This window comes from Carettochelys insculpta, chromosome 3 (assembly GCF_033958435.1).
Source record: "Carettochelys insculpta isolate YL-2023 chromosome 3, ASM3395843v1, whole genome shotgun sequence".
Taxonomy (NCBI): Eukaryota; Metazoa; Chordata; order Testudines; family Carettochelyidae; genus Carettochelys; species Carettochelys insculpta.
The window spans coordinates 60,851,679-60,875,021 of record NC_134139.1 but is presented as its reverse complement, the minus strand read 5'-3'; the positions used below and the strand labels follow the sequence as shown (position 1 = coordinate 60,875,021).

Genomic DNA, 23,343 nt, shown 5'->3' with positions numbered 1-23,343 from the left:
TGCAGTTTATTTAAACCTGGAGAAAGTAAATTAAAAATATCAGGGAAAACAAGCCAAGGAGTTACTTCCCAGTAAGTGTTCATTTTACGTAATTATATAAATGAGCATTTAGCACCCAGCATATAAGGCTAATATTCTCTTTTGTGTAAATATTAGTGCCTCTCAAGCACTACTCAAAAAGAAGCTTAATCTTAGCACTGGAAACATAAGTTCACAAAGCTCTAGTATGATCCAGCTGATGCAAAAGGAGATTACAGCCAGCTGATTTTTTTTACAAACTGCTGACTCTGTTGATCAGGTTGGTCCAACTCTTGCCATTAGCACCCAGATGCATTTTTCCCCCTTCTATTCCCACTATATCTTTGCCCAGGTCACCATGTGCCTTGCCAGAAACGTGCTGACTGGCTAAGGGGGCCTTGCAATTCAGGTAATTAATTCTATTCTAATGTAGGTTAAGCAGGTGTGAAGTCTACCTCATCCAGAGAGAAAGTAGATGCTGTTTAGAGCCACCCTTGAAATTATAATAATTAATTGGGATCAGATGACTTCAGGAAAACAGACCAGTCTGTGTTGCTAACCTAGTCATACAGGTGTAAACCTGTCTGCGCTAAATCTTGTCTGAGCAACTGCCTCTTTCCCCCACATCCTGGATTTGCAGTGTCAACAACACATACCAAAGAGCTAGCCTCCCCTTTCCCACCCCTAACAAAGTATATACAGTTTTGTTGGAAGTAAAGCTAAAAGATGAACTATAACCTGCCTGGTTTGAGATGGAGAGGCTGCAACATATTGAGGGATAGGTTGATTTAATTTCATCACTTCATATCCAGTAACAGAGTCGATCATTTTGATATCCAAGTTGCACACACAACACTTGTGAATTTTATAGGGGAAAATGACCAGAGACAGCATTAGGCTTTTAAAATCTGCAGATATTCCTTGCTTTGGGAGCCCTTTCTATCCTTCTTGATTCTGACTGAAATAGCAAGGAGAGGAACACAGAGCCAAAATTGACATTTCTTACACAACTAAAAAGACCAATAGTGCAACCTTCCCAATTTGAATAAATAGCATTTACTCACGTGAGGTAGAATTGTGGGATTGGGCCCAAATGTTTTAGCCTGTTTTAAAACTTGCTGCCTTAAACTGAGTATTTCTTATTTGCTCATCATATAAAGAATTGGCCTCCCTTGCCTATTTACTGTACCGAGCAAGTTGTTTGGGAAATGAAGCACCCTAAAAGATTATTTCAGTAATTTAAATTCATATTTAATAGCACTCTCCTAATTAACAGCCATTTAAAATAGTTGGAAATTGCACTAAATTATAGGGAAAACAGCATGATTTTAAGGAAATAATATGCCGGTAAATGCCTAGCCTGCCCTGGCATCTCATGTGTGGCGCTCCAGATGCTCTTCCATTTGTAAATTCCACTGCTGCTTGAGTCTCAGTTCAAGTTTGAGGTCACTTTGTACTGCAGATACAGGGAAGAAAAATGGAGAGTGCAGTACAATAAAAAAGGACTGGGATCCAATGATATATTTAGACTCTTTTCCAGGAATAAGGTTAATTCTGTACTGCCTAGGAAAAAGGAAAACTGTAAGACAGTCACCTGCAATGAGTGCAGATCTAATCTTCTGCACACTTAGTCACAAAAATAATCAGTACTAGTGTGAATACTATGGTTCCATAAGTGGGACTACCTGGTTAAGGGTAAGCTGCTCAGGGTGCTGGCACCGCTCAATAGCACTGAGGTGAGATGATCCTTCTATGGTAACATGTTTGTTCAGATTTTGTAATGAAAATTATGAAAAGAAAAATATTCCTAAATCTTTTTATTCTGACATTTAAGAATCAAATAATGTCTGTCGCTGTTTAAAGAAATTGGGCACTTGGGCACCGCCGTTCTTTAGTGTTTGTTATTATTTAATTAGCCATTTCTTATTTTGAAAGAGCCAGGAGGAGTGAATAGGATCCCATAGCCAGCAAACTATTTTGCAAAAATTTACTAAAAATTACACTTCATTATAAAATTATTTGGAAACCTTTACATCTTTTGTTTAATGCAATCATCATCAATAGTTATAAAATAGGGCATCATGACGAAAATATTTCTTAGCATGACGAAAATATGATGCATCTTGCATTTGCTATATAGAAGTTGTTCTCTAAGTCTGTATCATATCCAGTATTAAAGAAAACAATTTCCACTCCCTTTTTAAATGCATATGTTTCCAGATAAGCCTATGATATTCTATAGAAACTGTCTCTTTCATGCTTCAAGTCTCCAGTTGCCACACAATTTATATCTCTTTCCTCTTCTCTTTGTTTTTCAGCCATTTTCCCTGAATGTCAAAGCCCATTTAGTGCATTTCACTTTGCTGAATAAATCAGAGGCGAAATCCTTGCTAAAAGTGAAAATTTGATTTGCTAAAAGGAGCTTAGGGCAACTATTAATCAATATATCCAGAGTGTCAAAGCTAAGGCCATGATAGACATGCATTCATTTGGAGATTGGTTGAAGCAGATAAAGGGGGACACTCGGGAAAAAAAAAGTACAACAACCAGACTATGCATGTGTTGTGCAGGGAGCAGAGGGGGAGGGGAAGTAAAGGGATGGTTTGAAAAGCGAAAAGGATTCTGAATCTGAGAGATACTGATTCTACTGAAGGATTTAAGCTTTTTTAAAGGCTTCTTTTTAATGAAGAGTAAATAGTAAGTAAATGGTGAGCTGAAAGTTCTGTGACCTGATCAAATGGACTAATTTTTTACAATGTTCTTTCAGTGGTCAGAGAACACATGCTACAACCAAAAGCAGCAGGAGTTACTTGTATGAGTTTCACTGGCCATCTTTATGTCAAGCTGTTTGGAGCCACCTAGAACATTTATTTTATAATCAAGTATAAGTTACATGCTTGGAATGAATACATGACAGGGTATGCAAAATTTTCTTTTCTGTTAATTTAATGGTAGTCAGAGATGTCAGAGTTGATATCAGAAACTCAAGTCCTCTTTCTATCAGGTACAGAACACCAGTAGGACAAGGTTCCACACATACCCACTCCCAATGTGTCTCAACATTACCTGGAACCAATCATTCCTGAACAGCAGGTATGCTAATATAGGGTTTATCTGTAATTGCACTTCAGTCTGCAGTCTTTCCTGTCAAACGCAACAAAAGTTTTGTCCTTGATTTCAGGAGAGTGGTAGGAGGTCCAAAGAGATTTCTGTGCCAGATCTCAGGTGAATATTTCAAATTATTTTATAATAAACACATCAGACAATAGAGCTAAAAGACCATTCCATGACTGTCGTTTCCATTACCACTTGCCCGGCTTTATTTGAAAACACTGGTTGCTTTTGTTCATGAGTGTGCCTGATAATAGGTCTTCTCATACAGAAACACTGGCAGTGGTGTGGGCTACCTTCTGGGCACTTGATCACCTCCCCCCGCAACACACACACACTTTGCTAGCACTGGTTCAGTTCTTCCATCATTAGCACTCGCTGATGATGTGCCAAAGGAATGTAACTGAGCTAGTGGCATTGTGAGCCCAATGTTGGAGTAGGGCTACTCAACATGGTGCTTAAAACTTGGGCAGTAGCTAGCAGCCTGCTCATGCTAAGGCCCCAAAATATTAATATGCCACTTAGTGTCATCCAAGTTGTTAAGAGGTGCACCTGCGAATGCACAATGAAAGCACATATTCATCTGTCTTCACAGCTGTCTAACAGTCATAGAAGATCTCTGATATGGTGAAATTCAGGGCACCATTGTTCAAGGAAATCTGGGGCTTATGAGATGCTGTTGGATTTGGATCCCTGACCGTAAAACCCAGTCACTAACTTTCTCCCACTACTCTTCTGCCATTCAAATTGGAGGTTGGTGCTGGGGCGGGGGGAGGGTAAAATGCCAAGGAGAAATAGGTTGTATGTCCAGATGTGGCATGAACATTTGTGGAAGGGGTTAAAAGAAGCACAGACAGTGTTTTTCTGATGAACAAGAGGAGGTTTGAAAGTGTCTGCACAGGGATAAAGAGCAAGTTGCCCTTTTTCCTTAGGAAGCTCAAGGTATTATCACTAAAGAATTGTTATGCAGCATGATGCAGCTTATACACCATACCATCTAGCCTGAACAGTACACACACTGCTGGCATTTCTACCTGGCTCTGAATGGACAGGGAATCCACAAGGAGGGGGACTGATGCACAGCTGCAAAATTCTAAGTATTCCTTGAATTTAGGTCAGAGCATAATAGACTGTAGAAGGCCATATACTCGACCAAATCATGATTCCATTGTGTGGGAATGAATGAGTATGGAGTGGGTACACAGTGGGGCTCTATATCTCCTCCATGGAAGGAGCTGGCCTCCATATCAACTCCACCAAGGTCTGCACAAAGATGACTATGGTGGACCTGTTGGCAAGGAGGCTGGCCAATGGAAATGTGATAATATATAAGTGGCCAAAATTCTGCAGAGAGACTGAAGTAAAGGCAGTAGAAAGGCTGTAAGGCTATACTGGTTACAGGGTGGGAGGTGAAAGGCATGCATGCAGCTCTATGTAATTTTTGGACACAAAATCCCAGCCTGACACTAAAGTCCTTTGGGTCTAAGTAGAACTATGTCTCCATGTCCACTGGACCCAGGAAACTGTCTAATCCATCTCTTATGAGCTAGCCTGGAAGTTCAACCATTTTTCATTTGCACTTTATATTACACAATACACATGCACACTTTAGGGTACGTACAAGGTATATGACAGTATATGCATAAATACATATACACTTAGTATACATTGCTGGAACACTTTAAAGTGATTGTTTCTAGCTTCTTCTTTGTGCTTTCACCCACGTTTTTATCACACACACTGGCATTTCCGGAGCAGATGATTAGTAAAGGACAGTTTAAATATTACAACTCTACAGCAAATCATATTCCTGTTCCATTCTAGAATGTTAAACTACACCCTGGAGAGCTGCTTTGGAAAGGAAAGCTTAAATATTGTCCTTTACAAAGAGCGTCCTGGAACACTAACATTTCATAAAACATTAACATTAGCACTAAAATATTCAAAATATTCTTGGATCTGCTCCATCAAAAATCATACCCTCATGTAGTACCCTTTAAAATACCAGGACGGTGTTAATTTGTGGCAAAATATGAACACATTTGAAAGAAGACAAGTTTATTTTATGAAACTGAGTAAGTAGCTAATTTTGATAGATTAGCTCAAGGTAGTGATTTCAACCAAATTTTTCATTTTAAGTGCAAAAACTTGATTTTCTATGGTCTGGTTGGTGTTTTTTCATGCATGCAAATTTTTTTTAGAGAACATTTTGTCCTTTTAGCTTCCTGTTATGCACAGTTTTAAGAGCTTAATGTTTCCTGCCTCCACTTACAATAAGAGAACATTGCACATTTTTGCTGAATGTCAATGAGACAGTTACATTACAGAAATTGTGCCTAAGTGACTCTGAAACTGACTAGACATCAGCAGAATTCCATCCTATACTGGAGAATAGCTTAATTAATTCAATATGCCCAAAATAACCCTTTTTCCCACCCCAAAGCATAGGGGTAGAGTAGGGACCCAGCTACCAAAGTAAAGCAGCTGTCTGTTATGTGGAAAAACAGAAGTCAAGCACAGCTCCACATGCATATTTAGGCTGTTTATATAGGTCAGCTAATGTGGGTTTTGTCTCATCATGCAGGAGATGAAGCAGCCTCAATGTCTCCCTAAGCACCTTCAGCATTTTGCTAACGAAGTTACAGTACATAGGAATATTTTAATCTGACAGGAAGAACAACAATAGATCCGACTGCTGGGCTGATAATCTTCTTATCACACCCTGTGAAACCTAGCTCTAATATTTGACTGAGCCTCCATTACTTGGCAACCCATTCTAAAAGGCCAACAATGGAGAGAGAGAGAATGAAGTGGAGTGTGGAAGTACCTCCATATCTACATAAAAGAGATTAGAGGCGACAGCATTCCATTTTACAGCTCAATCATACTGTGTTAGCATGCGCTTATCCGAGCAGGGATGAAATTGAAAGAGAAATAAAAAAGAGTCAGGCAGATAGGAACCAGAAAAGCGAGGCATGAGCAATTTCAAGGATATAAAAGGATGCTAATGGTGGGGCCCTGTCATTCTTAAAAAGGGCTATTAGGGCACCATCATCTGTTCTTGTGCCCTTACGCTCCTTTAGTTAAAGTCAAGCATTCTTAATGCCATTGTGCTCTTTTTCTTCTTCAGATAAGATATGGACATGTTTCATAACAACACACTTCCCATTTATTTGATTTATTAACGTGAGCAGGCTAATTCTATTTGCTGATAAAGCCTTTCCATACATATTTTTCTTTCAATATTTCCTTCTGTAGAACTGCATCCTTTTTATTAAAAAATAAGCATCTATAGCGAATATTCCCAATATTTCAGAAGTTCTAATGATTTTATGATAGCATAGAAATTTAATATAATTTTAAAGCAAATTTGAGAGATGAACTTCACAGAGGGACTAAATGCACACAGCACCTTACTTTCTGCAGACATCAAGAAAGAATCCTCCTTTATAATGGCCAAAAAATGCTATTTTCTATCCCAATAAAGTTATCTTGCCATATACAAAGATTTCCATTGAATTACAGCATATTACACCAAAGAATGCAATGTCCTGGTTCTAATACAAGTGAAATGAAAGGGTCTTTAAGCATGTTACACCTGAAGACATAACTGTAGTAAAGGAGTATCCAGCGTGGCCCACATAATGGGCCAAATTCACTCCCATATAATGCCACTGTATTCAATGGACTAACACGAAAGGTTTATTTGGCTGACTATGACTATATCACAGTTCATGCCTTTGTTGCTCTTTGTTCCCTTTATGACTTGTTCCTTTTCCCAGTTCCACTGTATTGCTGCCCAGAATAACATGTGCTGGCACAGGCGACAGAAGGGTAGCACCACTGCAGGCTTCTCTACAGTTGTTTTGTGCCAATGGCAATCATTCATTAAACTTTGCCAGCCCAAGTTCAGCAGCAATCCATCATTCAAAAGCAAACTGAAAACCTTATGATCATGCTCATCACATTTGCCCTTTAGCATGTCAAGCCCTTCCTCATTTTGATTTTTGTGGTCTGAAGTCAAGCAGCAAGCACAGATTTTATCACTGGCCTCGGCTTTATCAGGCAGCTTCGGAAAGGATTGCCTTTATTTACTATTTAGTCTTTTTTTAAAAAGCCCAAATGAGGTCACACAAGTAACCTTAGATACTGCAGCTTTACCCTAGCAGGCATGTTTTTGACTTTGTCTCAAAAGACAGGGCTGGTCTACTATAGAAGTTTTCCTCAGCTACTTCAGAATGTAGGTCTGAAATTTATATTGCTAGCTTACAGCGTTCAATAGCCTTTCATGCTAACTACAAGCACTAAATTGTTTTAAAGAGATTGCTCAGTTTCTCCACTCCTTCCACACCCCAGAAAAAGGCTATGCAGCATATTCACAAATCAAACTGATAAAAGGGCCGGAGACAATCTTTGTGGTGTGTGACTGACTTCTGGCTCTACTGCTCTATTTCAGTTGGACTGATGTAGGTATCTTCCAAAAATGAAGCTCAAATTCACCTATTTAACTAGTTTTGACTTAATTTGGGGTGCTTTATTAGCAACCAGTGTAAGACAAAGTGGCTAGTATAATATAGAGTGATGTTTAAATTAGTTTACAATTTGCTTGGCCTCATCTAGAACTGCTCTGAACAAAGCCATTCAGAAATGTCAGCTGTGTTCCTAACCACTGTAACAAATTGTTGCCTGAACGCTGCACACCTAATGACTTCAAATTAGCTTCACTGCGATATTGCCTGACAGTTCGTTACGACTGTTAGCAACATAGCTGGCGTATCATGACCAATAAATTGGTTTCAGTGTGGGCTGGGAAAGGGACTTCCATCAATTTGATTAAAGAAATTACTGTAGCATTCAAAGCATAAAGACAAACTAGTTTAAGGAGACAGAAATAAGTTAACTGTACCAGAAAATCATTGCTCATGATTCAAAAGCTTCTTTATAAACCATTTGTGGTACAAACTTTGAGCAACTAAATTTTATCTGAGTAGAATATAAAATATTTCAGCACTTATAGGATATTGTCTCCCTACAGAAGTAAAATCATGCTTTAGAAGCATATTATTATAATTATTTTTATTATTATTAGCTGTACTTTGGTTGGACAAGAAGCCTATGCAGAATTGGGACACCACTATTCCTGAAATACAGGAAGACAAAAAGTCCTACACTTAAGTGTTGAGACACAACCATGAGAAATGCTTAAAACAGAAGAATTTCAGGAACTAAGCAACATATTGAAATGTAGATGTTTACTAACTTCTCTTTCATGCACAAATAAGACATACTATTCTGGAATGAAAACAAAAAGCAGTCAAGTAGCACTTTAAAGACTAGCAAAATAGTTTATTAGGTGAGCTTTCGTGGGACAGACCCACTTCTTCAGACCATGGTCTGGCTATGGTCTGAAGAAGTGGGTCTGTCCCACAAAAGCTCACCTAATAAACTATTTTGCTAGTCTTTAAAGTGCTACTTGACTGCTTTTTGTTTTGATAGCGTATAGACTAGCACGGCTTCCTCTCGGTTACTATTCTGGAATGCTGCGTGTATACATGTTGTCTACATCGTCTGTTAATACTATAATATGGATGCCATTTCTGAAGGTATTAGAAATATAATTATTTTCTAACTTTGATAAACACAAAGTTGCCTAAAGTGAATCAGAGAATTCCATGGGGTAAAATGAAATTTAAAAGGACATTGCTGTGTTGGTTACAGCATTTAAATTATTATTAGTCCTCGTTGAGAGTGGTTGGTATTCTGAGACTTGAATATGGCAATGAGCTGACTGAAATGTACAAATATCTACAGTTGTTCTGCTAGCAGCCCAAGATGACTATAATAAAACAAATTACATAAATAAAAGGCTAACACTTCTTTCATATATTTGTGCAAAGTGAGAGACTGACAGCCCTGGAGAGCGAATTTCTTTACTAACCCATGGAATGACTGCACAACATATTAAGCAGGGATGGCAGAAAAGGCGTGTGACTTGCTAGGGCAATATGCATACCTCTTTAAAGAATAGAGAAGCACAAAGTGAGTTTGCAGCAGCTGCAGAGCAGGTCAGATAGGGATGCTGACCCACCACATCAGGTGATGGGAAGAAAAGGGAGGTTACACAGGAACATGCCAGAGTGGAGAAGCCCTCTTTTATCTGGACCAGGCACAGCTGGACATCAGGTACAAGTGTCAAACACTGCATTGGAAACATGCTTCAGATCTGACCTGGAGGACCACAAATTTTTGGTCGGAGAGATTATTTCTGCTAATTAGCTTTGACTAAAGCATGTTATTGCGTGATGCAGACACTGGTCCATCTTTCACAGATCAAGGAACAATTAAGATATAGTGTGCCGTATTGATGCAATAATCTGCTTCTAAAGCCAGTTTAACACTACCAGAAACCGTAACCCCATAATATAAGGTGATCTGCCTGCTAACGTAGCTGTTCTTATGTCACTTCCCCAAATCCTGCTTGCATAGCAGGGGAGAAAGAGGGTGGCCAGAACTCCTCCACTCCACCCTGAACTTGAGTTGCATGTTTAGTTGCAATTGTTACCATTTTGTGGCGTTTCCAGTGCTGTCTTTAGACTGCTTTAAAAGGAACTAGACTACAGCTACACTAGCAAGTCCTTTTGGAAAATCAGGCCCTCTTCCAAAAGAACACGTGGAGCATCCACACACAAAATGCGTTCTCTCACATTCCCTTTGAAAGAATGTAGCGCTTCTTCTGGAGGCCCTCTTCCTCTCCCAAATGAGGAAAACCGTCTTTTTTCCAAAAGGTTCTTTCAGAAAAAAGCATGTGCAGATGCTCCAGGGGCCCTTTGTTCAAGAGAGCAGTCCTCAAGGTGCTGGATTTTTTGATCCCTGGCCTGTTCTTTCGAAAGAGTTGGGGCTGCATGGATGCTCTGTTTCAAAAGAGTAGATTGCTCTCTTGATCTGCCTTTTTGCCTCTTTCGAAAGAAGGTCTTCCGGAAGATCATTTTTCAAAAGATCACTGTTGCATAGATGCAGCTGTATAGAGTTCAGCAGTATAAAGAACATGGTTTAAGGTTTCTTTGAATAAGAATGCTGACGAGTACCTTGTACACTTCGTGTGCACCAGAAATCTGGCTCTCTCTAATAAAAAATCATGTTAAAATATTCGCTATTGAATATTTTGTAAAATTTATAAATCCACTACTACCATTTAATAAGAGGATTAACATTATGTTCACACTAGAATATATTATAATCAGCATTTCCTGTAAAAACTCCACAGCATTAAAATATAAAACTTTATAAATCTCTAATCCCATTTTGTCACTGTGAACTAATCTGTGTGCTGATTTTCAGGCAGCCACAGTTTTACCTCTGTATCTATATATCATGTACCTGGAATATGTTTAGCCCATCCAATGATGACCACCAATTCTCTGTCTGCCAGGTCACACAGTGTGGTGAGCGCTTTGATGTCACTATCTGGAACAGTGGGGTCAGGCATGGCATAGATCTTCTCTGGTTCAGCAACCAGCAAATGGGAGACAATCTTGTTATCTGTAAAAAGGGACCAGAATGCTACAAGATCACCAAGAGTGTCACCCTGTTTTTTTTAACAGGTGAATTAAGTTTTCAGAGCAGTTTTCACAGCTCAGAAACAATGGTGAAATTCACCCCAGTGCAATTCTATTAACTTCACCCGGGAGATACACGAAAGATTAAGTAGGTCCCATATAAACATTTTCAGCAAACAAGACTAACTTATAGTTCATAATTTACAAATAAAATCATATGCAGAGTGTGCACAAATAAAATTATTACATCATAATATTTGGAACAAAATGATCATGGGCAAAACTTTTAGCTACTGAAATAAGTTTTAGGTTTTGCAAATTGAGACATTTTAATTATATTTTAGATGTAGTGTTTTTAAGAAGAGCTGAATAAAAATAACCAGTTAGCAAAATATTAAATCTTTCAAATTTGAAAATTCTGTTGCCATTCTTGAGCTCAGATGTCAGAGTGGACCTGTCTTAATACACGTAATCTCAAGAGTTTCTGAGCAGCTGTGTTATACATCTTTTACTACCCATCGCCCGCTCTGTTAAAATGATAATATTAAGATTTGTGATCCCAGAGGGTTGTATTGTAGCAATGAAACAGTTGCTGCCTGTTTTTGTGCTACTGTGAAATACAGAGTGGGGCTGATGTTCTTTACATTTACAAGTACAGTTCGGAGTAGCTTCACTGAAAGCAGTTTAAATATAATAATGTAAAACTGGTGTAACTGTCATCAGAATTAGGCCCTATTTGACAAAGCTATTTTATTATTTTGCATACTTTAATATCTAACATTTTCATTTATTATTTTTTCACAGAGTTGAATCGTGATCTATATGGAGCAATCATTTACATTAGACTTAACAGTCAAAAAAAGAAACAGCAAGAAAAACTGCATGGGCTTATTATAAGAAGCCCACAACCTTACAGTATATAAGTAGTAAACAAATAAAATACAGCTTTTCTGTATATTGAGGCTTTAATCTTAGATGTGAAAAGAACCCTTTCTCCCCGCACACACCCTTTTAGACACTTGATTTACCTCCCACAGAAATTGCTAGAAAGATGGTAGCAGGAGATGGGCTGGGCCCGTAAGTCTTCTCTCCCTTTCCAGGTACATTTTCATTTCTGCTTCACAATATTTCCATTTTCATTAATCGAACAACAAAACTAGACTTGAAGCCAGGCCACTAGATTTTGTAGATAAGAAAAGGAATGCAAAAAGAGGGAAGAAGGTGGCCTGTCTAAACGAGACCTTCTAATCCCAGTTATTTCACAACAGAGAAAAAGGCTACATGTACTGAAGCATGGTTTAGTATACGGCATAAGGAAATTCTTAACATTCCCAGAAAGCCCCATTATGCAGGAAATTGAATAGCCATGGGCACTGTTTCTAGGTAAATCGTATTTAATGTTTCCCTAATTAGAATCAATAGAACCCAATTTTCATTCTTCTGCCTTTGTTACGCACAAACTATCAGACAGGGTCCAGAAAATCTCCCAGGCTACTTCCTCAATAAAACCAATTCAACTTGTTTCCTGACACTTATCTGACAGGATCCCAAAATTAAGTTTTAGAAGTGTTAGAAAAATGTTTGTAATTGTGTGAACTAAGGAAAATTAACAGAGGCCTTTAGATAATGAGTCATAATTAAGGAGGTTAGTCTAGCTCAGAAAAGTGGAGTTCACTGAAATTTCTGGATATCTTCTTAAAAGGTGTTATAATGCACTTCCAATATTCCCAGGTTTACACACACATTTTCAGATGCTTCAGCACAATATTGCTAACCTATGCTCATATTAATGGACTGGAATATTTTTTGTATGCTAGCAGGCCATCTATATGTCAACTCAATGACAATGTAAAACAAATGAAAAACTGGCAATCTGTGCATCCACAAAAACTAAACCTGTAATGAAATTAAGCCTTAGAGTTTATTAAATTTTAATATGCTATCAGAAAGTTTTTATTCTAATGTGAAAAATCTGCTTAATGCAGCCCTAGATCGTATTTACAGAATGGTGGAACAGCTTATGCAGGCTGAGTAGAAGATGCCAGATTGGACAATTGAAGGTATAATCAACATAATGTTTTTTGGAAAGGCAAAGGGAAACTATGCCATATGTTCACTTAAGCCTTAATTTTATGTCAAACTGGTTGTTTTTCCTTTGATGTCGCTAAAATGCCCTTTCACTTACAGTTCAAAGACTGTTTATTTGCTCTACAGATCCCCATATGCTCATGTGTATTGTACACAGCAGAGCCCCCTACTGGGGAACATGAGCTGAAATAGATTCTCTTTTCCACACAACTAGGTAGTGTTACAAGCACAAACCATCCATTTTTCCTTGGTGGTGTTTCTCCTAACTTGGGTGTGCAGGTGTAGGGGAGGTTGAGCTTTGACAGCAAAAAAGCCTTATTGCCAGTGACAACTGTATATGAGAATTCTCATTTGAATAAGGAAATTCATACCTTTGAAAGCTAATTCTGTAGTCCTCGTACTAAAGCAATTAAATTTACTTCATGCAATTAGTATGATTATTGCTCGAGTTTCTATATACCACGGCGTTAGATCTCCCAACTATTTTTTCTGAATTGTAAAGAGGATGGAACTTTTATTTTAGGAGAGGGATAATCAGTTTTCTTCCCTCTCTTTTTCTTTTTAATTTTTTTCAAGGACACCAAAAAAGCTATAATGCCCATAAAGGCACCAGAGACAAAACTATCAACCTATGCTTGTTATTAGTGTACCAGATTTCTCTTTTCATCTATTGTTAGCCAGTGTGTTAACCTTCTATAGTTATAAATTAATGAGGCCCCTAATGTATTTTCATTGGGAGGTTGAGCAGTCAAACTCATTTAGTTAGTGAAAACTACAAAAATCACTTTATTGTGAAATCTGAAACTAGAAGCTCCAATGAACTAATGATCACAGCATGAACCGTTTTATGTACCAATGAAAATAAATATAAGCTGTAAATGAAAAATTTGCACTGCATAAACCAGGTATTAATATGCTTCCACCTGTAAAACACTTCATCCGACAGTCTGAGAAAAGACGAACATAACTAGAGATCAAACATGTCTGGTCCAACACTCCCCTGTCTGGCAATAACCATGGTCCAGCACGATCATAGATGTTGCTGGACCAGAGAGGCCTGGGAGCAGAGAGAGCCATGGGGGGTGGCTGGGAGTCCAGCAACAGAGGAGGTGGTGGCACAGAGCCCAGTCTGTGCAAAGGAGCATGGAGCCCTGCCAGGGCCAAAAGCAGATTCAGATGGGAGAGAGGGAGCCTGTCCGTAGCCAGAAGTAGGGGGCTCAGCCAGGGCCTCCAGCAGAGCCCACTAGCCAGGGTCAGTCAGCAGCAATGGGATCAGAGGATACAATGGGAGATTGGCTGGGCAGATGGCAACCCCCCTGAGAGAGCCCAGAGGCCAGCTGTAGAGGGGCTGGAACGACCATCATTGGTTTGGCAAACTTTCTCTTTTGGTACCAGTGAAGTCCCAAGTGTGCCCAGTCAGGGAGCGCTAACCTGTAATATGATTTTTTTAAATGGTTGAGTGAACTAGATAACATATAGTGCTTCCTGTAGCGTCTCAGGGTATGTCTACACAGCAGCCTTATTTCAAAACATTCTATTCCAGAAGAGCTATTCCGGAACAGCTTACTTTGAAATAATGCTGCTACACACAAAGGCTTCAGCTATATGCATTCCCCTTTTGGAAGCAGAATGCAAATGAGTGAGATTGGAAATGCAGATGAGGCATGGATTTACATATCTTGCACCTCATTTGCATATTCTTGCATGAGCTCACCTCTGGAACAGACTTTTCCAGAAGCAAAAACAGCCATGTAGGGAGGGTTCCTTTGAAAACAAACCCCATTTTCGAAAGAACTCTTCCTCCTATTTTGTTTCAGGAAGAAGGGTTCTTTTGAAAAGGGGGTTTGTTTTTGAAGGAACCCCCATCTGCACGGTTGTTTTTGCTTCTGGAAAAGGCTCTTCCAGAAGTGAGATCACATGAGAATATGCAAGGCAAGAGATATGTAAATCCACACCTCATCTACATTTCCGATCTCACTCATTTGCATTCTGCTTCTGAAAGCCACAGCAGAACAGCCTGTTTCAAAATAAAGCCATTGAAAATACTACAGCTTATTTTGAAATAGGCACTATTTCCCATCCACACAGCACCTATTTCAAAATGCCTATTTTGAAATAGATGCTATTCCATGAAGAATGAGGTTTACCAATTTGATAATCTTTTTGAAATAACTTTGTGGTGTAGACCTACCATTAGGGATAAACTCTTGTCCTAAAGAAGTCAATGAAGGCTTGAAATGGGTCCAGGAGTGATGTTTTGGATACAGAGAGAAAACAGATACCTCTGATGTACTTACATGGCTTTTTGGCTGGCTGAACTAGCTGAGGGTTCAGGTATGGGCTATTCTCTGCATCTATTCTGCGCTTGTACTTCTGGCGACCTCCACGTACTCTGTCTAGGCGGACCCCTAAAATGGAAAAAAAAAATACTTGTTTATTTAATACTTCCGCTATGATGCATTTCCCATGACAATCTTCTAGCTAGCACTTTAGAGACTTCTGTAGCATTGTCAATGCACTTTTCTTTTCTCACAGCAGGTATGACTAAAAGCAACTAAAAAGGTATAAATACTCCTGTGTACTTGCAACCTATTTGTATTTTTGTACAAATAAGACAAAAGTTCAGACTAATTTTTTGTGGAGAAGATCATTTTAAAATATTTCAATTATTTTCATAACATCTTGTCGGTAACATGCTAACAGCTCCTGCAATTGGGATTAGGCCTAGAATTCCTTCAATTGGGGAAATTCTGAGCTGAAAACTCATCATTAGTTGAAGCTTTGTAAAGCTCTGTATGTTGTTATAAGCATCCATGGATTTACTAGGCTACTGTTTGGAAGCAAAAGGCCATGAAGAATGAGAACTTCAAAAACAGTTAACACTGAATCCTGTTGCGATAGTAGTAATGTATTTAATTATCATAGTCTAGAGAATTGACTGCAGGAGCTGTGGTCTAACCTCTTGAAGTATTATACAGATACACACAGGTCTTAAAATCCTTCTGAAAAGACTCATAATAGGGGTTACGTTAGGGTTGCAAAGCACAGAAACCTGCACTCATCTGCATATCAGTAAAGCCATATCAGCATTGGTATGCTGCTGTCACATTACATATTGCTTAAATAGTGCATTTGTGTCACCTGAGATGTCCAGGCACTGGATTCATATGAACTGAACTTCTTGAAACAAGTTGGAGCTGCTCTAGCAAAAAAAGTAGGCAGCCTGCATAAAACAACATACTATTTTTACTCCATGCTGAATCACCCACATTCCAGGCAGCCACAGAGAGTGTCAGTACAACCCAGTAGTAACACATCCTTTAAAAAAACCTTAGCAAGGAAAGCAGCAGGAAAACCGGCACCAAGTGTAAAATTTGTGCCTGGCCGGGCCTGCCCTGATGACACAGATACAACTGCTAAAGAATGCAACATGTAACAATGCCCTCATTGCACACTTTTTGATATCTGATTAAGTTTTCTTCTCTCTTCCCTGTGTTTCCCATTATCATCTTCTGCTACTTCTCTGTATCCTTCTTTCTTCATCTTTTCTTCTTTCCAGAGGTGGCTTGAACTCAGAAAAAACTACAGATGACAGGAGCTCTAGCTTCTGAAAGCCTCTTATGTAGGGCCAGTCCTGTACTTAACAAAGAATGTTGGGCTCTGCTGCTGTCTGTGTGTGTGTGTGTGTGTGTGTGCGTGTGCGCGCGTGCACACACGCAGGGGAGAGGGAGGAGAAGGGCACCTTTGACAGGGCTAGACGAGATCAGTGTGCTGCCTATAGTGAAAAAAACCAACTGCAAGGGACAATCTATCACTCCTTTTCCAGCCAAAGAGGAGAGAGACTGAATGGATTTTGGTGGGAGAAGAATATTTTGAGGAAGGGTCAGAAATCCCACAGCTAGCTCTGCAGGTGTTCTCTTTTTTCCATTTCTTCTGGTCATGTTTTCCTCTTTCCTCTTGTTATTCCCACACTCACTAGGACTGATAGCCACCGTGGACCCTGGGGCAAGGTGGGAGGAAGGGATGGGGCCAAGGGCAGAAGGGGCAGGGCCTAGGACAGTCAGCCCTTAATATGGTGCTGCCCCCCCCACCCCGACCCCCCCGAGCCACTCAGTGCAGAAAAATGGCACTGCTGCAAAGTTTCAAAGGCGCCCGGAGATCCAGATTCAGCAGCAGCCAGAAACACCCAGCACCTATGCAACAGCTCCCTTTATCCCCATCGGTGGGGCTGCACACACTTCGGTTTTTGACACACTAGTTGCAGAGGAGAGGAAGAAGTTAAGTGAATGGTCCAACCTTGCACACCCTTAGTCACACACGTAGACTTTACTTGATACTCTCATTGACTTCAGTACTATTGCGAATAAAGGCTACTAAGCACGAAAAAATGATTTGTATTAAATCAGGCCCTAGGTCAGTTACTATAACACACCACCTACACTTCTATACAAGAGTACAGTTTTCTAATCATGAGACTGTGTAATGATCTCCAATACTGGAGAGTGTTGCAGGAGATCATATGGTTTTAACTGAAACTGTACATTCTCTTACTTACATACAGGGAGCACAGTTTTGATTAATTACAAAGCTAATCTATACCCATTAATGCATCATAATATATAAATCATAAAATAAAGCAATCTTGTGCCCAGACAGGTTAAAGTATGGTTAAAAATGAAATCTTTGTGTATTTACAGTGTGTTCATATATCCTCATCATATAGGCACGTATTTGTGTGTATATCACACACCATCAAATTCCAATCTCGGTTTTATGATATAAACCCTGAGTAACTTCACTAGGAACAGAATTAGATTAACACAACATGTGTATGCTTGTCTGTAATTCAAGTTAAACATATACATGCATTAGCACAAGTTATTACAGCTTATTAGATAGAGAATTTTTAATTAATGGTTAATAAATGTCCATAAACACATGGGGTACTTGATCTCCACCTAGGAAAACTGACATTCAAGAAACTATACTGCCAGAAAATACATTAAAAAGGCCATGGCTTGTTGGGTGAGCATTGAGAAAAAGGCAGAGGATTAGAGCAAGCCACATCTGAGATTTGTGGAATTATAAAAAGTCTGCCCAACATTTTAAGAAAAATAGGTAGAAAATGAATTCTGCATAATTCAGGTGTCATCCTTCTTTCTGCTTGGAAAGAGATCCCATAGAGATAAAAGACGTATCATATCAGACAGAAGTATGTTTAATCAAAAAGTAATGGAACTGAAGATTAAATTAAAATAATAGAAATCCAGCAAGAACAATTTTTCCTCTCATGCATTTGTAGAGATACACATTCACACCACTCACACTTTCAATGGGAAGGAAATACAGACATGTGGCAGAATCATACATAAAAACGTATGTTCACTCACACAAGCATTTACACAACTTTTACAAACAAAAACAAAAGTGTGAGCATTATATTTCCTACTATCTTAGAGAAATATATTGCTGAATAAAAATTTAAAATGACATACTTTGTAATGTAATTATAGGTATTTATAACTTGAGTGTAAAATACTTCAATTTTTCGCCCAATGTTAGATTTTAACGTACCATAACATACATGGAAAAGCAACTAGGGTTCTATGCACCTCTTATTAATAGAGACCTAAAATTTGCCATCATGTGTGCTTAAATTTTAGCTTTATCCTAACAGTACAACCAACAACTATACCCAAACCAAATTTTGATATACTTGCTAACATTAGGAATCTTATTTAGCTATGGAAGTCTCATAGGAAATACTTGTAACATATTTTTTTTACTTGAAAATGAGACTGCATATATGAGCCTGACCCTTACTGAAAAGTGCTTTGTTTGTGGTTTGTTTGGGGTTTTTTGGTGAATGGGAATTCGGTAGTTGGAGGGATTATTTGAGGTTAGAGGGCTGAATTGCTAACCTGCAAATCATGACAATTGAGAGAGACTTCACAACATAAGAAGTATATTTGCTTGTTTGGGACACTGTAGCTAACTATACACTCTTCTGTGTTCACTGGCTCCACTCTGCTTATCCAAAACAAACCACCAATTATAATGCATGAGGTTGCTTTTAAAACTTTGTAAGAGTATTAGGAAAAGGAATAATATTAACACCTCATATCCAGGTGTGTGACGGGGTATACCGACGCCACACTGGGCCTGCAGTGGTTAACTCTGGTTACCTGTCTGAGAAGGCCCCGCCCCCACAGCTGGCCTCCTTCTGGAGCCTGTCCAGCAGGATTATGGGGGTTATGAAGCAGCTCAGTCAGGGCTAACTGTTGTTGGAGAAAGGTTCTGTAGAAGCTCCTGAGAAACAGCTGCAGACAGCCTGAACCACAGAGGCCATCCAGCAAGGAACGGCTGGAGAAGGCCCTCACCTGACAGAAACAGACGAGAAAGGCAGCAACAGTGAGTCAGGTAGGAAAAGCCCAGAGCAGGAAGTTGGTACTAAAAGTTTTGTGTGTTTTAAGCAGATTTACCAGTGAGTTTGTGATGGATCACTCCACCCCTATACACCCCTGAGTTGGGACCCTGTGGGAAGGGATGCCCCAGTTCTCCCTATCCCCATCCCCTTGATCCCAAGAGGGGCACTATAACTGTTGCCATTGTTGCTGGCTATCAAGTCATGTTACCGTGCCTGAAGGAGTTTGACCATTGACTCTGGCCACTGGGCCCAACTGCCCTGAGTGAGAAGTGTGTTTTTCATTAACTGTGACCACTGGGCTGGAATGGAGCCAGTAAGCATGCAGGGTGGAGCACCCTTTGAGGAGCCTTAGAAACCCAACACTCTACCTCTGAGGGGAAAGGGTGTTTTTACCCTGTGGATGACACTAAGCTAGGGGGCGAGTAGATACACTGGAGGGTAGGGACAGGGTGTAGAGTGACGTAGACAAATTGGAAGACAGGGCTGCAAGAAATCTGATGAGGTTCAATAAAGACAAGGGCAGAGTCCTGCACTTGGGCAGGAAGAATCCGAAGCATTGTTACAGGCTGGGGTCCGACTGGCTCGATAGTAGTTCTGCAGAAAAGGACCTGGGAGTTGTAGTGGACAAGAAGCTGAACATAAGTCAAGGGGACTGGACTCGATGGTTTTTTTGGGTCTCTTCCAGATCTATTGTTCTATGATTCTGTGACAGGGTGATAATGTTAATAAGTGTAAGCAAACAAAGTATGTTTATAAATGTTACAGAGACGCCGCAGCACATACTGAGAGGACACAGTCCGAACCCTAAATGTGCAAGTGTGTCTTTGGCAACTCAGTATTTCTGTGCATCAATTTCCTGATCCATAAAATGAAAATAATATTTAGTCCAGCTCATTAACGTAATCTGACATTTTCAGTGAGAAGCATCCAATTATTATACTACTCTGAGGCCATTAATATAAAGCAGTATAGCTTCACCTAAGCCAAGTGAACTCATCAGGAAAAGATCTGGCTTCTAATGCACCCTAATGTCAGGTTTCATTTTGAATCCTCAAACAGGGAATATCCCAGAGATGTAAATCAGAATGTTATTTAAGTGGGGACTAAAAGAATGGGCCAATTACCAATTAAAGCATGATTTCAGTAGTCAACACTAAAGCAACTAACACTCCATTTGTCTCTAATTACAAACATTAAATCACCTGTTAGAGCAGGAAGGGAAATCACAATCTTCGACAAACTTACAAAACTTAGATGGTGAGGATTAGTCATGGTCTCCAGTGTACACAGACACAGAAAAATGCATGTAGTACCTAGAAATTTTTGGAGCAGTAGCTAGTAGTAGTAGGTAGTCCATCGTGTATGACGATGATGTCTGGAGCTTGCACAGGCTCATCGGTTGTGGACTCACATGTGGCTGAGGAGTCCAAGCTTTGAACATCATGGACATTCACAGTGGCGGCAAGGGAATTGTCCTGGCTCTGTTGGTGGGGCTGCTGCTGTTGCTTTCTTCCTCTCATGAGCATCAATGAGGCGTACACGGCGCTGCTCTTCAAAGTTGTCATACGCGTGTCATACGGGAGCATGCCAGCCTGTTCGGTCTTTTGCATGCTGCTCTAGCTGATCAGGTTTTAAACAAGCCTGAGCAATGTTGGCCTTCACGCAGTCTTTCTATCTCTTGCAAAGCCTACCTTGATTCCTTTTGCCCTGGGAGAGTTCACCATAGAGGAGTTGCTTAAGGATTCTTGACTCCTCCGTTCGTATGACGTGACCTGTCCAGCGAAGCTGGGCTTTCAGAATCATGGCTTTAATGCCGTGGTTCCTGCTCTGTGCAGGACTTCCAGGTTCGTAACTCTGTCCTGTCATCAAATGTGCAGTATTGACCTCAAGCTGCGTGTGTGGAAGCACTCCAGCAGTTTTCTATACAAGGTTCGGGTTTCACAGCCATACAGGAAACTGGTCAGAACTACAGCCTTGTACACTTTCAGTTTAGAGGACTGCCGGATATTGTGCTGATTCAACACTCACACTCTCAGACATCCTAGCGCTCGGCTGACCTGGCAGATTCTGGCATTGATTTCTTTGTCAAGGGAGCCATCATTGACTATCACACTGCCAAGGTACTTGAACTCCTCCACTGTTTTTAACTCTGTTCCTTCAATAAAGATTGAAGCGGGAAGAACAGTAGATCCTGGAGCAGGTTGAAACAGTACCTCAGTCTTTTCTAGGCAGATGGTCAAACCAAAGAGGCGAGTGGCATCAGCCAACTTGTTGATGATGAGCTGGAGGTCAGATTCCTCGTATCCCAGAAGTGCACAGTCGTCAGCAAAAAGGGCTTCAAGGATAAGCCTCTCAAGCATCTTGGTTTTAGCATTCAGACGACGAAGGTTGAAAAATGACCCATCAAGTCTGTATTTTATGTAGACCCCATGGTACAGTTCCCTAACTGCGTAGCTGAGGACACACATGAAAAAGAGGTTGAATAGCACGGGGGCCAGCATGCACCCTTGCCTCACACCATTGGATAATTTTTTTGGAGCAGTAGCTACACAATCCAATACAGCATAAGGGCATTACAGTGGACATTATAGAAAGGATGGGCTGATTCTTACGGAACTAGACTAAGACTCTACAGAATTGGGTTCAGTGCCTGATCCTGTCGTAAACCTCCTGTGTGACTTTCAGCCAATTCTTTATTAACTCAAGTAATAATGAATAGGGTACTCTTATTCTGAAATAAAGTCCACACACTGATGTGCTCTGACAGAAAATGTGAGTCAACCAATTTAGTTGTTTCAATTCCAGTTTGTTCAGAGAAATGATAATCTATTTTTGCACTCTTGTGTTGCTTCCATCAGTTCAACCCTAAGTCATCAAAGAAGAATAAAGCCATGACTCACATTAAAGCTTTCTTCTTCTACAGCTAAATTAGCAATTAGCAAGGGAGAATCTTCAGAGTTTGTGTTTCCTGATAGCAATCTGCATTACTGAACACATTATTTAGTATTGCATCTGAAGTCGAAAAATCATCCCCCTCGTGTACAAATCAATCAGGACCCAAAATATATTTGCTATATTTGTACAAGGGACAGAATTTACCATTTACAAGAGACATATTCTAGTTTGGGAATATAGCATGTCTTGGGATCAGAGCAGCTGGCCGGGAGTCATGATCTTATGTTCCTTATGTTACTGTTCAACTAATTTACTTCGTGATTGAGGGAAAGTCACTTAATACATGTCTCCGCCTCATTTTATGTGCTTTAAAAGAAAGATATAAATATTTCCTCTTTCTTTGCTAGAAGTTTTTAACTTTACGTGCAACAATTCTATGCATAGAATTTGTGTATAAAACAAAACAGTGTATTCTATGTACATAAAAGCAACTTAGATTCAATCTTCCCATGCAAATCAGTGTTTGTGCAAGTATATTCAGTTATTTCTGCACAAGTGATTGCTGGTAAATAGCAGTCCCTACAGAAATGGTAGCCACATTTTTAAAACGTGCCCCCAGATATTCCTCAAATGAAGTGTTGTTTCACAATAAAAAAATACTAAACAGGTTCCATATGTAACATACTACCCTAATCTGTGACACTTACAAGTACAAATTAGGTCATATGCAACAGGTGACAACTGTTAATTGAATGTCTTCTGTCTGCAGTTCTGACAAAAGGTGAATGGAAATAAATGAGTCTTGCAAGACAGCCCTGAGCTTTACAATACCCAATATCTCATTATTTTTAAACAGCTATCTATAAACTGATGCTGACAAGCCTTGAACCTTTTATTTCTGCTCAAGATGAGGCAACTGTGCAAAGGAAAAAGAGAATAAACCCAGGACATGTAAAGTGTTGAATTAAACATTCATTAAACCCATCATTTTCACCTACCCTGTGTAATTAAGGAAACACCCTGTTCAAAGAGACACTGTTCCAAATTTATTTCTCATGGAGAAGAGTCATGCTGCATGCACAAAACGCTGACATCTAACTTTGATCTTTCACCAATTTTACTGAAATTATGCCAAACTTATTTTGATATTGAGAAAGGGCCAAACAACATACATACCTGTTATAAACCAGGATGGGGTTACGTTTCAGAAAAGATTGAACTTTTGCAATTTTGTGCAAAAAAAAAAAA

General features: G+C 39.6%; 1 protein-coding gene across 13 annotated transcripts in view; it reads right to left on the bottom strand.

Annotated features, from left to right (window-relative positions):
- ESRRG (estrogen related receptor gamma) overlaps positions 1 to 23,343 on the bottom strand; it is a 506,336-nt gene that overhangs the window by 47,403 nt on the left and 435,590 nt on the right. For all 13 annotated transcript variants that reach the window (XM_074989955.1, XM_074989953.1, XM_074989961.1 and 10 more), the window contains 2 exons: positions 15,071 to 15,181; positions 10,507 to 10,668 (listed from right to left, as the gene is read on the bottom strand). In XM_074989955.1, coding sequence (XP_074846056.1) covers positions 10,507 to 10,668; positions 15,071 to 15,181 — 273 coding nt within the window. The remainder of the gene's footprint in view (positions 1 to 10,506; positions 10,669 to 15,070; positions 15,182 to 23,343) is intronic.